General features: G+C 41.0%; 2 protein-coding genes across 6 annotated transcripts in view; both read right to left on the bottom strand.

Moving 5' to 3' along the window:
* Positions 1-1,482: 1,482 nt before the first annotated feature.
* kbtbd11 (kelch repeat and BTB (POZ) domain containing 11) lies at positions 1,483-7,363 on the bottom strand. 2 transcript variants are annotated; one of them, XM_086095603.1, is made up of 2 exons: positions 6,966-7,363; positions 1,483-5,998 (listed from the first exon to the last, which is right to left on the bottom strand). In XM_086095603.1, exon 2 carries the CDS (start codon positions 5,905-5,907, stop codon positions 4,006-4,008), a length of 1,902 nt encoding a protein of 633 aa, XP_085951729.1. In that variant the 5' UTR covers positions 5,908-5,998; positions 6,966-7,363; the 3' UTR covers positions 1,483-4,005. The 2 variants fall into 2 exon arrangements, with proteins under 2 accessions (XP_085951729.1, XP_085951730.1); XM_086095604.1 differs by having other exon boundaries at positions 7,142-7,363.
* A 1,422-nt stretch (positions 7,364-8,785) lies between these two features.
* Positions 8,786-15,426, bottom strand: part of arhgef10 (Rho guanine nucleotide exchange factor (GEF) 10) — a 50,578-nt gene continuing 43,937 nt past the window's right edge. For all 4 annotated transcript variants that reach the window (XM_086095253.1, XM_086095254.1, XM_086095255.1 and 1 more), the window contains one exon: positions 8,786-10,965. In XM_086095253.1, the coding sequence (XP_085951379.1) occupies positions 10,460-10,965 (506 nt within the window). In that variant the 3' untranslated portion in view covers positions 8,786-10,459. The remainder of the gene's footprint in view (positions 10,966-15,426) is intronic.

The raw sequence follows: 15,426 nt of genomic DNA, 5'->3' as shown, positions 1-15,426 counted from the left end.
AGTTGACCAGTCAATTGACTTTTAAATGATTACTTTGCAGCTGGTTTACAGTGCTTTGCAGGCCAAACACCCGTGTACAAAAACACTATGGAAATATTATTTCCTGGTTTACAAGTAAGTAAGTAACCCATATTTAAAAGCTGAAAATTAAAATATTATTAATTTATTTTGGCTGTAAAGTCAATGTTCTACATGCTTATCGTCTGTACTTAGTTTTGTTCAATGTCAAAATAATAATAATAAAAAGTAGGTGCTTGGGGACTAAAATAATCATCGTTGTTGCCTAGTTTTAGTTGAGTGACGTAAGATTAGGTTCAGAAGTCAAGGGTCAGTTTAAAATCGCTGTCAGTCATCATCTCCATGGCAACAACACGCGCGTTTGAATGAAGATTGGCTTCACACCTGCATGTCGACTTCAGCACAAAAGCAGGCAACAATAGTAATATGTCATAAATTGCTGTTGTTTTCGCCCCCTCCCTTTTTCCCTTATTTTGTTTTAATCAAGCAGAAAAACAATTTCCTCCTCAGTCCTCATTGAACTTACTCGTTGAGCCAAAACCAAAACAACTAATGAACTCTACTCCATGGTCACACTGCCCCCCAGTGTTGAACAATCAGTACAGCAGTTCAAGAGGGTACACAAATAATGACGAGGAGCTATTCATCCAGCGGAGGAGAAAAAAGAGGAAGAGGAGAGAAACAAAAGCAAGGCAGAGGTAAGTGGGAACAAAAGTACAATACAAAGGAGATGCCTAAATGCTGCTAGTCTGTCTTCAGCACTTACCAGCAGTGAATGATGTTTACTGTTCACAATTTCATGGCTGATTTGTTAAAATTGACGACAAACACTGGTTAGAATGCGGTGGGTTGTTAATGTCTTCTTTTGTATTAAAAAGAATACTGAAAGGTCATAGAGTATGCTCCTCTCCACAGCCCCTCCATAAACCTAGTGATGCCCCTGCCCTGTCCAGGGATCAAATACTTATTTCACTTAATACAATGCACTGGATGTATGTATGTATGTAAATGTATTTAGTTTTATTTATTTATTTATTCTATTTTTTTAAAAATTCTGATACTCTATTCTCTCTCTCTCTCTCTCTCTCGCTCTCTCTCTCCATAATTAATAAACCATAAAAATGAGAGCTTGTTCAAAATTAGTGTTAAAATTTCCAAATTTGGCAAGAGATCAAACAGTGATGACCTGATATGACTTCCGTGAAATCACAATTTGCAATTACATGTTCATTGATTTTGGTTTGATGATGTTTTAACATTTGTAACTTTTAGCTACATGAATCAAAATCAATTTAACAAGATCAACCTTCTTTTTTTTCTTTTCTTTTTTTTTTAACATGGAATTTCTCCGTACATTTTATGAAGTCGTTGGCACTACGACAAATGTCCACTAGATGGCAGAATGTGCCTTCTTTTTTTTTTTTACATTAAAGCCATAAGGGGGATTGAAAAACAAATGACAAATTTTTCACACATCAAATTTATTCGAAGCACTTTGTTTTGACTGATAAACATTATCCAACACCTAATGAGTTAGCCCATTCCAAAGCCTTTTACAATGAAAGTTTTTACTTGGCATTACAGCACTGAGCTGTCATCACAGGAGCAAATACAAATCCATCATACTGAGGGGGAAAAACCCACAAAAATAGAAAGGCCTGCCAGCTAACGTGGCAAAACCACATCCAGTTTGTCCAATATACACTCACTGCATTGAAACACAAGCACATTAGCAGATTTTTGTTGCTAGCAGAAATATATACCGTAAGCTTTCATACTATTCTCACATTGTGCTTTTGTAGTAGCAAATACATACCTTCAAGACATTTCTCAAATAAAATAATTTATGTTATGCATGTAGAATACAGTATATCATATGGAGAGCCATACAGACCAAAGGATGGTGATGGCAGCAGTAAAGGCCATCGACAGACTGACTGAAGCAATGTGGCATCTGATTTGACCTTTACATATCGCAGATGAACTAAGCTCTGTGGTTGTTTTCTTATACTGACTTTCTAGCTTTATTCAACATCCCTGAAAGAGCTTGTTAGCAGCCAACATGGTACTCTTAAAAAAAAGAGGAATACTTTAAATGAGTGTCTAACTTGACTTAACAGATAATTCAATATCTTTGGCAAATGTGTAGTCCGTCCACCCTCCCAAAAAAAAGAAAGAAAAAAAAGCTGCTTCATGTGCTTTTCCGGCAGCATGAAGGATAGTGATTCACATGTCTGATTCACAGTTCTCAGTTTCTGGGTTTGAGTCTCGACTCTGTCCTTCCTGTCTGGAATCTACTGATTCCTCCCACATTCTTAAAATGTGCATATTAGGTATCTTCATTGAAGCCTCTAAATTTAAATGATTGATTTCAGGAGTGTCAAACATACAGCCGCTAAATGGTTCAGTCTGGGGATCTCTGCGGGATGAATTTGAAAGTGAAAAATAAACATAAGTCACAATGTCGTGGAGGGTGTTGGAGAGAAGATGTTGAGCATTATTATGCCCATGTAAAAAAAAATGGAGTGAAAATCATTTTAACAGTGACACTATATTAAATAGAAAGCTCGATCAACATGTACTTAATAAGCGCTTCAGAAAATGGATGGATGGAAACATATATTATTTATATAATAACTCAGCTAAGATTTTACTGGTCCAGTCCACTTGACATCAAATAAGGCTGTGCGGCTTCTTTGTGTGAAGTGCAAGTGCACATTTTTCTTTGCCTATGTGTGATGTCACCACGTCGGTTTGTGCTAGCATTTTTTTAGGCAAGCTAATACCATTGACGAACCTGTGAAGGCGGTTTGTTTGTGTTGAAGAATTGAACAGTTGAATAAACTTACGTAAGATGGGTTCCTAATTTTGTACGTTATCAAAGCATGGTGCTGATTCTTTATGATTCTCTCAGTTTTAGAGAGAGATGTGTAAAAAGTTAGCTTAGGGTGACCAGATTTTCCAAATTAAAAACTGGGACACTACATTTTCGCTGAAACTCAAATATGTTAACAATAAATTCTCACCGGGATCTATTGATAACAAATGTAATCACTAGTCTATCTGGGTGTGTTATTACTTAAGCTAATGCTAAACCTGTGGTTTACAGTTCAACAACTGTAAACAAGTGAGTTCACCAACTGTAAACAAGTGAGTTCACTCACCATTAGCCATTATTTTTGCTAGGTCTCGGCAGCTATTGGAAGCTGGCTGTGCCGTTTATCTCGCGCCGGTCCCGGATTGTAACATTGGAAATATGCAGCTCAGCGACCGTAGCATTAAGCTAGTAGGAGAACATTTCCCATGATTCTTCGACATGGAAAAAGGAAGTAAGTTATATTTAACAGTTAAATTCCTTTTTTTTTAATTGGTTTATCCTAGGCTATGAATTGAAATACGCATTGGCCCAAACAATTAGCTTGCTGACTGGACTAGAAATATATATAAAATGGGACGGCAGGTTGGGACCTGCGTGATAGTGGGTAAAACGTGACATCTGGTCACCCCCGGCTTAGCGATTAGAAACCCATTTTTTCCATTATAGCTCACTTCCGTAGGACCATTATGACAACAGTATGGAAAGACAATAGTTTGTTATTGTGACCTTGTCCCTGTCAGGTCGTGTAAATTCCTGCTCAATAACATTCCAGTCATCAATAAAGAAGCCCTACAGCTGATTCACTTGCATAGAAGCCACATCGCATCATTCGTCGGCACATTTTGCATCAAAATGTCAATAAGTCCACATGGTGTAAATAATATCTGATCCAAACACAAAAGTGCACCAAACAACACCAGCCAGAAGTACTAATTAAATTTACAGACACTTTGTTGCGTTCACTCAATACTGAAAGTTCCCTTTTTAAGGCTTGTCTCTGTAGAAACATGAAATTGCCATGCAGTACACACATTCTTTTTCAAACAGGCAATGACGCACATACAGACAGCTGACAGACGAGAGACAGCAAAAAAATGGTGGTCTGTGTTCTACTTCTGTAGCTCCGGCTCGCACCCGGGGGGAACTTTCTCAGGCTTTTCAAGCAAAGTGAGCACAAAAGGAAAGAGAACGCCTTTCGCTTCGAGAGGCGCCCTCAGCGGCTCCTGCACAAAGAAGGCGTTCTCCTCCTCCACCACGAACCGAAGAGTCTGGCTTTTGTTCACACAGTAGATGCAGTTGCCCACCACGGCGCACCTGAACGGCAACGAGCTGCCGAGCCTTTGCGACGCGCAGTCGTTCCACATTTTCACGATGCTGTTATACTTGAACACGTTGATTCCCTGCTCGCGGGTCACGTCGAAGCGGTAGATGAAGCTCTTCAGCGCCACCATATCCGTGGACTTCTTCCTGCTGTTGTTGTACGGGCACTCCTGCCACTCGTCCCTCTTGGCGTCGTACCTGAGGAGGCGGTAGAAGAGCGAGCCCCCGGACACGTAAAGCTCCCCGTTACAGGTTGTCGCCTCGTGAGCGACGGCGAACGCTCCCTTGGGCAAAGGGGCCACGGCGCTCCAGCGGTCCATGCGAGGGTCGTATTTTTCCACGGTAAACAAACACTCCCCGCCGATAGCGTATAGGTACCCGTCCATGGAGACGAGTTTTAGTTGGGCGCGAGCTTGTGTCATGGGTCGGACCTCTGTCCAGTTGTTTGTTTTGGGGTTGTAACAGAAGACCTTGTCTGATACCCTCCCCTTGTCCCCGTAACCTTTTATCCCACCTGCCACAAACACGTAGTTGAACATAGTGCAGATTCCGCAGCCCTTCGTGTTGACGTCCTCAGGCATGGCTGTCAAAGCTCGCCAGTCGTTCGTCGCTTCGCTGAAGGAGTAGATGGCGTGATTCTCCTCCAGAGACCCCACGGACAAGGGGCTCTGCGGACGGCTTCCGCCGCGGCTCGGCGGCCGGCTGCCGACGCGCTCAAACACGTCGTTTATCTCGGCAGCCATGAGAGTCTTCCTCCCGTCCATTCTCTTTTTCAGGACCAGATCGCGCTCGGACCCGGTCAGACGCCCGTACACACAGGGGTCCTTGAGGATCTGCAGGAAGTTGTCGCTCATGAAGCCGTAGGCGGTCTCCTTGAGTTCGCTCAGTCGCTGCTTTTTGGCGATGCTCAGAATCTCGTAGCAGTTCGCCGCAGTGATCTGTTCTGTCATGCGGTCCGTGGCGGCCTGGACGGCGCAAGGGATCTGGAGGATTTTGGCCCCCGTGATGACTTCGACGACATTGTCCTTAGAAACAGTCATCTGACAAGTGTAAACATAGTCGATTAGGGTAGACAATGTCTTGTAGCTCATGCCCTTCACTTTGAGGACGTTTCGCGACAGCCGAGCTTTGAAGTAGTCGCTCTTTTCCGCCAGGACTGACTTGTGAGCGTTGATGGTCCGACCGCCAACTTCGATGACTAAATTAGGCTCGCTTCCACCAGACAAGGAATCGACCGCAACTGAGATGCCCTCGAGGCTGCACGATAAGTCTGATTGATCTGTTTCTGGTTTACAATCGGCAAAGCGTGACTCCTCTTTCGCTCTCGCGCCATTGGGGATTTGATTGTTTGCACAGTTTGATTGCATGCGGGACGCACTCGAGTCAGCACAAGATGGAAAGTCCATCTCGTTCTTTTCTTTAGAGGGATGAAGCTTATTTGTACTTGCCATGTGAGAGCCGTTACCTTTTTGACAATCGTGGTCGTTTTCACCTATCAGTCGTCCATCCAGAAGGTATTCCTTCTCAAAAACTGTAGGGACGGTGAATTCCGGGTCGTCCGGCACGAACCCTTGGACAAAACCTGGATGTAAATCCCTGGCCTTGTCAGTGCTTGCCACGAGGTTGACCGTGCGGCGGATGACGTCGGCCTCGATTGCGGCGACTCCTCCTGGCCCTTGGCCGTCGGTCATCTTGATGTTACTCACTTGTAATGGAGGACGGTGTCCTTACAGATCATGCTGCGGGGTGGACAAACCTCTGTCTTTTGTGTCTTTCTGCCACCTACGTGGAGGAAGGGGAAGAAACATGACTCATTTAGATGCCGTTGCCGAGGGGTATTATTATATTATATCATTATCAAAACACGACTGCCAATGCAATACCGCTAAAGCTTTGCTGTCTCATCATTTCAACCTAATAAATGCAAACGCTGCACACAAAGGAGGGAGTCCAAACATTAAAACTAGGGTTAGGGCTCCAGAAAATTATTTATAAATGTATTTTAGAATAGCAAATAAAATGCTGTAGGGGCTTAACTGGGAACACACAGTTTTCTGACTGGCCCACTAGTCCCGGTGTAGCACCATCCCTGCTGCCTACAAGACTATTAAGATGGATACTAGCTTACACACACATACGGTTATAGTTCCAAGTCCCACTCTAGACAAAATGTAAAAAGGGCAAATTGTTGGAGAAATGATAGTGTGCTTCATGGCCCAGCACTTATAGATAGATAGATAGATAGATAGATAGATAGATAGATAGATAGATAGATAGATAGATAGATAGATAGATAGATAGATAGATAGATAGATAGATAGATAGATAGATAGGCATGCTGTACAGCAAAATATAAACGGAATTTCCCTTTGAGGGATTATCATCATTATAATAAATTACAGTATATGAATGATGAAGGTGATTGTAAAATAAAAAATACAATTAAAAAAAGTAGTAGGCTACACGAGAAAACCAAGGCTAAGCATGTCATCATTCTTTTAGAATCCAACTGTGTGACCTACTGAAATAATCACCCTAGAAGCCCATTATTAAGCGCTAGAAGTAGATGCATTTGGTGCGCATGCGCAAGGCGAAATTACTCCTTAAAATGACAAGGGTGCAAAGAGCCTTCTTGTTTCATCCTGCTCTTGAAACAAACAGCAAATAAGTGGTCAAATGAAAGAGGGTCTTACTGCAGCCTTATAGTAGAATACACGTTTGTTTCCATGCCAAGTTAAATGCAACCTACCTGCGATTCCAGGCTGTGATTAAAGCGCTCAGAATCAGCAAAGCTCCGTTACGTAAAACCTCCACACAATCCTGACCAAGCAGTCACCCCAGCTGACTTTATTTCATCCACATTTTCGTCCCGATCCCGTCCACCCGTTCACCTCTTAAGCCACCCGATCCTATGAATGGTCTTGCCTTGAGCTCAAGTCTCCCCGCGGCCGAGGCGAGGCTTGGCTGAAAGCGGCGATCGAACAGCAGGCAGTCCCCACCGGTGGGCGCGCCTCCGTCGCTCCGTCCCTCCTTCCTTCACCAGCCTCCTCGCGTGACCGTGCCACCCAACAAATGTGGCGAGTGCCCTCATGCGCTGGACGTGTCCAACATTGGCAGCATGACTAGTCAGGGGATGTCTTTTTTTTTTTCCCCCTATCTACAGTTGACTATTGCTTTAAACCACGCCCCTTCGGTTAGTATTAACCCTCAACTGTACAGGGCAATACTCCATCTGTTGGACGCGCGCGGGGCGCATGCATCATTTTCCCTAACTCTCATTTCATTCCAAGGGACATGGGTGAGTTTGAAATCGATAAGGTGGCAAAACTGTAAAAGAAACGAAACAAACAAACAAACAAAAAGCTCTGAAATCAATAACTTGAAATATTGATAACTGGGCCCAATAGGAAAACAATTCACGCAAAATAGCATATCTTATGATGAAAATACAGTGGACACAGACACACTATTAAACCGTGTTTACATACAGTAGCGTTGCTAACGATGTAAACTGATTAGCAAAAATAATCAACTGTTTTTCCATATTACTGGATAGCAGTGTTTCTCAATTATTTTTTACGCCACCCCCACCCCAAGAAGAACAACATTTTGTAACAATCGCAATCAGTATTTAAAAAAAAAAAGTATTTAAAGTAAGCAATGCGTGCACATTGCTGCTTTTAAATGTAGAGAGTAAAAGTAAATAATCACCTAAAGTACAGACACCTGAAAAAACATGACGGAGGACAGGCACAAAAAAAAAAAAAATCAGCCGTCATTCTATTTTACGTGCTTCCGTGTTTAATAGCACGATACTAGAGAACACTCCCACCTCTCCAAAGTACCTCTCATATGTTCCTGCTCAACAATAGCCGTGACAAACTTTCATAGCAACTGGTCTGCCGATGTATAAATAGAAAGGACGCCGCGGTATCGCACAACCATCAGGCCTGTGAGATTAGGGGGTATTCAGATAGGAGGTTTAAATGGCAGACACTGAGAACAGACACAGGACGGGGACAGATGTGTGCACACGAAATGTGCGTCTCCATGGAAACCTTCGATTCAGTGGCAAAACAAGAGCCTTGGAACTAGCTAGCATGAGTTACTAGTAGACCAGCACAAATGTTTTTAAACAACAGTTGCACAGATCTGATTATTTTAGGACCTGGAAGACAGTATGCGCTACGGATAATAGTATGGAAACCGTCTGGTGCTGATCGCACCCTTTGATTGTGGGTGCATAGTGAAAAAGGTTGCGCAACAGTGGACGTGGGCGTTCGGAGTGAGAAAATGGCTTGACCCTTTCTGCTTGGCAATGGGAAAAACGAGGAGTTAAATCCTAGAAGAGCTGCATCGGGCTCCTCTCGCCTACCTCGGGCACATTGCTAGTCCCAACATGTAGCAAAGGCGCCATGACTGGAGAATTGTATCTTATTTTTCTTTCTAAAACCGCTACTGTTTGTATAGTCATCTGACCATTCATATGCAAACGTTTCTACAGTATTCCCAAGGTTAGGTTATAATTTCTGAAAACGGTGCATCTTTATAACACAAAGGACAGAAGAATCTCAATAAAACAATGTTTATATGTTGATTAAGAACATAACAGAAGAAATTATTTCCAATACATACAAATGTATACAACAACAAAATAAAAAATGTTTTTACAGTCTCTTAAATATTTTTAACTGAGTAACAAAAGGCAATTCTGGGCTGGAAAAACAAACAAAAAAAACTTTCCTTGTCAATAAAATATTTTTCCACTTGTGGAGAACACTGGCCAGCCAGACATCCTAGTCTTTCCAAAACAAAAATCAGTCAATGTTATTTCACCTTTTTTATCCATTTTCTTTGTAAACGCACAAGTGGGAAACACTGGGCCAGTTTAATGACATATTTTATATTACTCAAAGAACGCGGACAGACTATTCGGAGTGAACTCCATATTTACAACCCAACAAGTCCACAGACTTCCTTATACCTGATCCTATCATTTTAAAAAACACACAAAAAAAAACTGTTTATATAACAACCACATTATAACTTCACGGGCCTCATGCAGAAAAAAAATAAAGTCTCAACACCGCTTTACAAACTGTGGTCTTGTACAATTTATACAAACTATAAGTGGCGAGTCATGTGATGTTAGCCTGCAGTCTGTTTTGACACAAAAGTAACGTTACATTTAGCTTACAATAAGGTATCATCAAATACTGTAGTGGAGGCAAATATTGCCATTATGGTTTAAACAAGGCATTTTGCTTGGCACCATTTGTCCATAATAATAAGTAATACGTCTTTGGTACATAGAGTGGACATAAAAAGTCTACACACCCCTGGTCAAATGTACGGAAGAGGATTAGGACCAGTGAGGAGAGAAAAAAAAATCACAATTCTCACTTTAAAGTCAGAATTCTGTGATTAAAGTGAGAATTCTCAATTCTACTTTCAAAACCTTTTCCACGATTAACTCATTCACTGCCATTGACGGCTATAGACGTCAAAAATTAATTTGAACTATTTCTATTAGTTTAACATTTTTCCCCACTTTTGTTAACAAGAGTATGAAAACCCAGAAATGTTTTTATTGTACATATAGAACAGATATAAAATGTATGATTAATCTTGAGTTTAAATAATTAAGTAATCAAACTAAAAAGAAAATATAAAAAAAATTACGGTCGTCAGATGATTATTTTTTAATCGTAATTAATCACATGACTTCATTAGTTAACTCACGATTAATCACAAATTTTATATCCGTTCTAAACGTACAATAATTTTTTTTAGGTTTTCATACTCTTATTAACAAAAGTGAAAAAAAATGTGAAATTAATAGAAATAGTTCAAATTAATTTTTGACGTCTATAGCCGTCAATGGCAGTGAATGAGTTCATATGACCTACACGACTTAATTAAAAAAACAAAAACGTGCTGCACTTTCTGGTGTGCTTGCCTTAGCTGTATATTGTTGTCATGCAGACACAAACACAAAGAATATACTTCTTCTACTTCTGTGATTCAGTAGATGCTGTAATATTAGTTATTTTTAATAGATGATAATTCATTAAAAATATATATTTTTTTTTAATCTTGGTCTCATTCTTTTATATCTGCCATTTGAACAGGGGTGTGTAGACTTCTTATAACCACTGTATGTGTGCCTGAAATGAGTGGAAACATTTGCATGATTATGAAGCGTCCCTTTTTGAAACTGCCTGTTGGCAATTCAGTTGTGTTTCACATGTTGAGCAAGGGGATCTGCCAGATCAAGATGGTTGAAGTGTTGTCCTCATGGCGTGACTGCTTGGACTTTTTATTCACCCTGCGGTGGCCCAGACCTCCGGAAACCACCAGGAGAGAGCTGACGTCCACCTTGCTGGTGCGGCGGCCCCTCTGGTGGTGGGCGGGATCATGGAGCACGTCATAAAGGGCCCCGTCCTCGGGCCCGTGCTCCATGGAACCTTGGGACTGAACTAAAGAGCCGCAGGATGAGGAAGACAGCGAGTCCTGGAGAGCCATGGTGGTGCAGCCTGCCTCTCCCAGCCATAGTCCTTGGCCCTGAGGTGGGGGCGGAGTGGAGTCTGAGGGGGGCAGAGCGCCGTCACCATCCTCTGGCTCTACTGGCTGGGCTGATGTTGAGGAGGCGGGGGACGGGAGGCCCGAGGGTCGGTTGCACACCGCTGTGGCCACAGTTAGGAACTTAACTGGGCCGTTGTGGGCGTGCAAGGATACCATGCCCCGACCTGAGGACGCACACAACCTCTTAAGTGCTCATTCTTAATGATTGATTAGGTACATAACAAACTCATAACATCCAATGCAATGGCTGCACTGGAGGTCTACTGTAGAGGCACCGTATAAATAAGACAGAAGAGGCAGAGAGTGTCCTGCAGGTATCAGCAATACTAATTTAATGTTTTTAGTACCGTTTTCAACTCATTCACTGCCATTGACGGCTATAGACGTAAAAAATTCATTTGAACTATTTTTATTATTTTAAATTTTTTTTCCACTTTTGTTAACAAGAGTATGAAAACCTAGATTTTTTTAATGTACATTTAGAACATATCAAATTCTTGATTAATCGTGAGTTAACTAGTGAAGTCATGCAATTAATTACGATTAGAAATTTAAATCGCCTAATTTTTAATATTCTTTTTTTTTTAAATTGCTTCAGGCAATTAAAATGTTTAATTGTAATTTATCGCATGACTTCAATTAACTCCCAATTAATCATAATTTTTTTATATCTGTTCTAAATGTAAAATAAAATAAAACATTCTAGTTTTTCATACTCTTGTTACCAAAAGTGGACAAAAAAATTAAATTACTAGAAATAGTTATATTAATAATTCTTTACGTCTATAGCCGTCAATGGCAGTGAATGAGTTAAAAACCTAAAGCTTAGAGCAATTACCTTCCACCACGGAGAATCTCGGTATAAACCCCGCTTTGACCACATTTGAGTACATTCGATGGTTCGATTCCAGCTGACTATCATATCAGGAAATGGATTATAATTTAACTGAAATGTTTAAATGTTAGCTTTTCACTTCAGATGCCAAATATGACATTAGCCATGAATTTGAGCAAGTCAAGTTAGCTCAGTACTTAAGAGCAATTGCCTCCCACCACGGAAAACCTGGGTTCAAATCCCGCTCGGACCACATTTGAGTAATTTATCTTTCAATTTACTTCATGAGCACATGCTTTCAAATCTTAGCATTCAGCTTATAGCATTTAGCTTTGCAGCATTCCCGCGCAATTTCTGCAGAAATTGCACTTTGTCTAGTTATGGGCCTGCTAAGCGGAGCAAGCAGCAGCGAAGCTGCTGCTTGCGGAGCAAGCAGGCACATATTACTATCCTAGAAAAAGGGTTTATTATGGGCCTGCTAAGCGGAGCAAGCAGCAGCGAAGCTGCTGCTTGCGGAGCAAGCAGGCACATATTACTATCCACCCTAGAAAAGGGTTTATTATTATGGGCCTGCTAAGCGGAGCAAGCAGCAGCGAAGCTGCTGCTTGCGGAGCAAGCAGGCACATATTACTATCCACCCTAGAAAAGGGTTTATTATGGGCCTGCTAAGCGGAGCAAGCAGCAGCGAAGCTGCTGCTTGCGGAGCAAGCAGGCACATATTACTATCCTAGAAAAAGGGTTTATTATTATGGGCCTGCTAAGCGGAGCAAGCAGCAGCGAAGCTGCTGCTTGCGGAGCAAGCAGGCACATATTACTATCCTAGAAAAAAGTGTATATTATTATTTTTTATTATTCCATGACTTTTCCGCTAAAATGCGGCCCGAACCGTAGATCGCACCGGGACAAATGAGGTATCAAACGATGCGGCTCGCTCTGACTCGCTGCGCTATTATTTTTATAAGAATTCCCAGTTACCATGGCGACGCTATTCCCAAAAAACTCCCAAATAAAAGTCCCATAGGAATGAATGGGAAAAGGAAAGACAAAATCACACATCAAGCACCTTTTTCAAAGAGACGCTGCGCGTGCATACGTTAACCGATTGATATGAATTTTAGCTCATTTTGTTGGAATTTTTCCCATCTTTAGCTCAGTGTCAAAAAAAATATTAAGGAATGAAAGCTCTTCCCCCTGTGCGGGTTCAAAGACAGTGAGTGTAATCGCCACTCTGATATGCAATTAAGGCTTCAGTGACGGGAACCAAAAAATATATTTCCAAAAGTTTCACTTCAACTCGTCACCATGGCCACAATCTTTGCTCACTAGACATCAAATTCACACATTTTGTAGCCACAAGCCTCTGCTTTCTGAAAAACTAAGTTTTATTTGGCTAAGGTGTCATTTAGTACCTTTATTTTCACTTTAAGCGAGGAGAAGTCGGACTTTGGCGCCTATCTCCTCCATGTAAATTTCGCCGTTTTTTCCCTCTTCATTTTCGATCAATCATAAGTTTTCAACCTGCTCTCATTTGGTCATTTTTCATCCGATTAAAAAACTGAGAACATGCTCGCGTTCCCCAAACCCTTGCCGTTCTAACGAGCCATTTCTGGAATCTGCATCTTCAACCGTTAAGTCGCGAGAGGCTTTTGTTTGAGGTGAGCGTAATCCTATACAAATCAATGGAGTGTTGGTGCGTGACGTCTCCTCACAACTTAAAATCAAATGTGTGTGCGTGAATGTGCATGTTTTGTAAAGGGGCAGTGAGATACTGTTAATTATGGTAGATTCCACATTTCTTGACCGATTTCAACGGTTTCAATTTTAAACTGTTCAGCTCATTGAAATGTTACTTAAAATCAAATGTGTGTGCGTGAATGTGCATGTTTCTTAAAGGGGCAGTAACATACTGTTGATTATGGTAGATTCCACATTTCTTGACCGATTTCAATGGTTTGAATTTTAAACTGTTCAGCTCATTGAAATGTTGGTTAAAATCAAATGTGTGTGCGTGAATGTGCATGTTTCTTAAAGGGGCAGTAATACTTTTAGTTGATTATAACTTCCACATTTCTTGAGCGATTTCAATGGTTGAAAGTTTAAACTGTTCAGCTCATTGAAAAGAGTTAGCAGGCCCATTCAAAATTTCCGCGGGAATTTTTCTAGTTATGGGCCTGCTAAGCGGAGCAAGCAGCAGCGAAGCTGCTGCTTGCGGAGCAAGCAGGCACATATTACTATCCTAGAAAAAGGGTTTATTTTTTTTCTTATTTTTTAATCTTCCGCGTTTTTTTCTGCTAAAATGCGGCCCGTACCGTAGATCGCACCGGGACAAATGAGGTATCAAACGATGCGGCTCGATCTGACTCGGTGCGCTATTATTTTTATAAGAATTCCCAGTTACCATGGCGACGCTATTCCCAAAAAACTCCCAAATAAAAGTCCCATAGGAATGAATGGGAAAAGGAAAGACAAAATCACACATCAAGCACCTTTTTCAAAGAGACGCTGCGCGTGCATACGTTAACCGATTGATATGAATTTTAGCTCATTTTGTTGGAATTTTTCCCATCTTTAGCTCAGTGTCAAAAAAAATATTAAGGAATGAAAGCTCTTCCCCCTGTGCGGGTTCAAAGACAGTGAGTGTAATCGCCACTCTGATATGCAATTAAGGCTTCAGTGACGGGAACCAAAAAATCTATTTCCAAAAGTTTCACTTCAACTCGTCACCATGGCCACAATCTTTGCTCACTAGACATCAAATTCGCACATTTTGTAGCCACAAGCCTCTGCTTTCTGAAGAACTAAGTTTTATTTGGCTAAGGTGTCATTTAGTACCTTTATTTTCACTTTAAGCGAGGAGAAGTCGCACATTTTTGATCTCTTTTCAATGTAATTTTCGCCGTTTTTGCCTCTTCATTTTCGATCAATCATAAGTTTTCAACCTGCTCTCATTTGGTCATTTTTCATCCGATTAAAAAACTGAGAACATGCTCGCGTTCCCCAAACCCTTGCCGTTCTAACGAGCCATTTCTGGAATCTGCATCTTCAACCGTTAAGTCGCGAGAGGCTTTTGTTTGAGGTGAGCGTAATCCTATACAAATCAATGGAGTGTTGGTGCGTGACGTCTCCTCACAACTTAAAATCAAATGTGTGTGCGTGAATGTGCATGTTTTGTAAAGGGGCAGTGAGATACTGTTAATTATGGTAGATTCCACATTTCTTGACCGATTTCAATGGTTTGAATTTTAAACTGTTCAGCTCATTGAAATGTTACTTAAAATCAAATGTGTGTGCGTGAATGTGCATGTTTCTTAAAGGGGCAGTAACATACTGTTGATTATGGTAGATTCCACATTTCTTGACCGATTTCAATGGTTTAAATTTTAAACTGTTCAGCTCATTGAAATGTTACTTAAAATCAAATGTGTGTGCGTGAATGTGCATGTTTTGTAAAGGGGCAGTAAAATACTTTTAGTTGATGTTGATTATGGTGAACTTCCACATTTCTTGACTGATTTCAATGGTTTAAATTTTAAACTGTTCAGCTCATTGAAATGTTAGTTAAAATCAAATGTGTGTGCGTGAATGTGCATGTTTCTTAAAGGGGCAGTAATACTTTTAGTAGATTATGGTTAACTTCCACATTTCTTGACCGATTTCAATGGTTGAAATTTTAAACTGTTCAGCTCATTGAAAAGAGTTAGCAGGCCCATTCAAAATTTCCGCGGGAATTTTTCTAGTTCTTATTTTTTAATCTTCCGCGTTTTTTCTGCTAAAATGCGGCCCGTACCGT

Source organism: Leptonotus elevatus, chromosome 14, assembly GCF_054856555.1.
Source record: "Leptonotus elevatus isolate MCC_2025b chromosome 14, RoL_Lele_1.0, whole genome shotgun sequence".
Classification (NCBI taxonomy): Eukaryota; Metazoa; Chordata; class Actinopteri; order Syngnathiformes; family Syngnathidae; genus Leptonotus; species Leptonotus elevatus.
The sequence above is the reverse complement of the archived record's forward strand: the minus strand, read 5'-3'. Positions and strand labels throughout refer to the sequence as shown.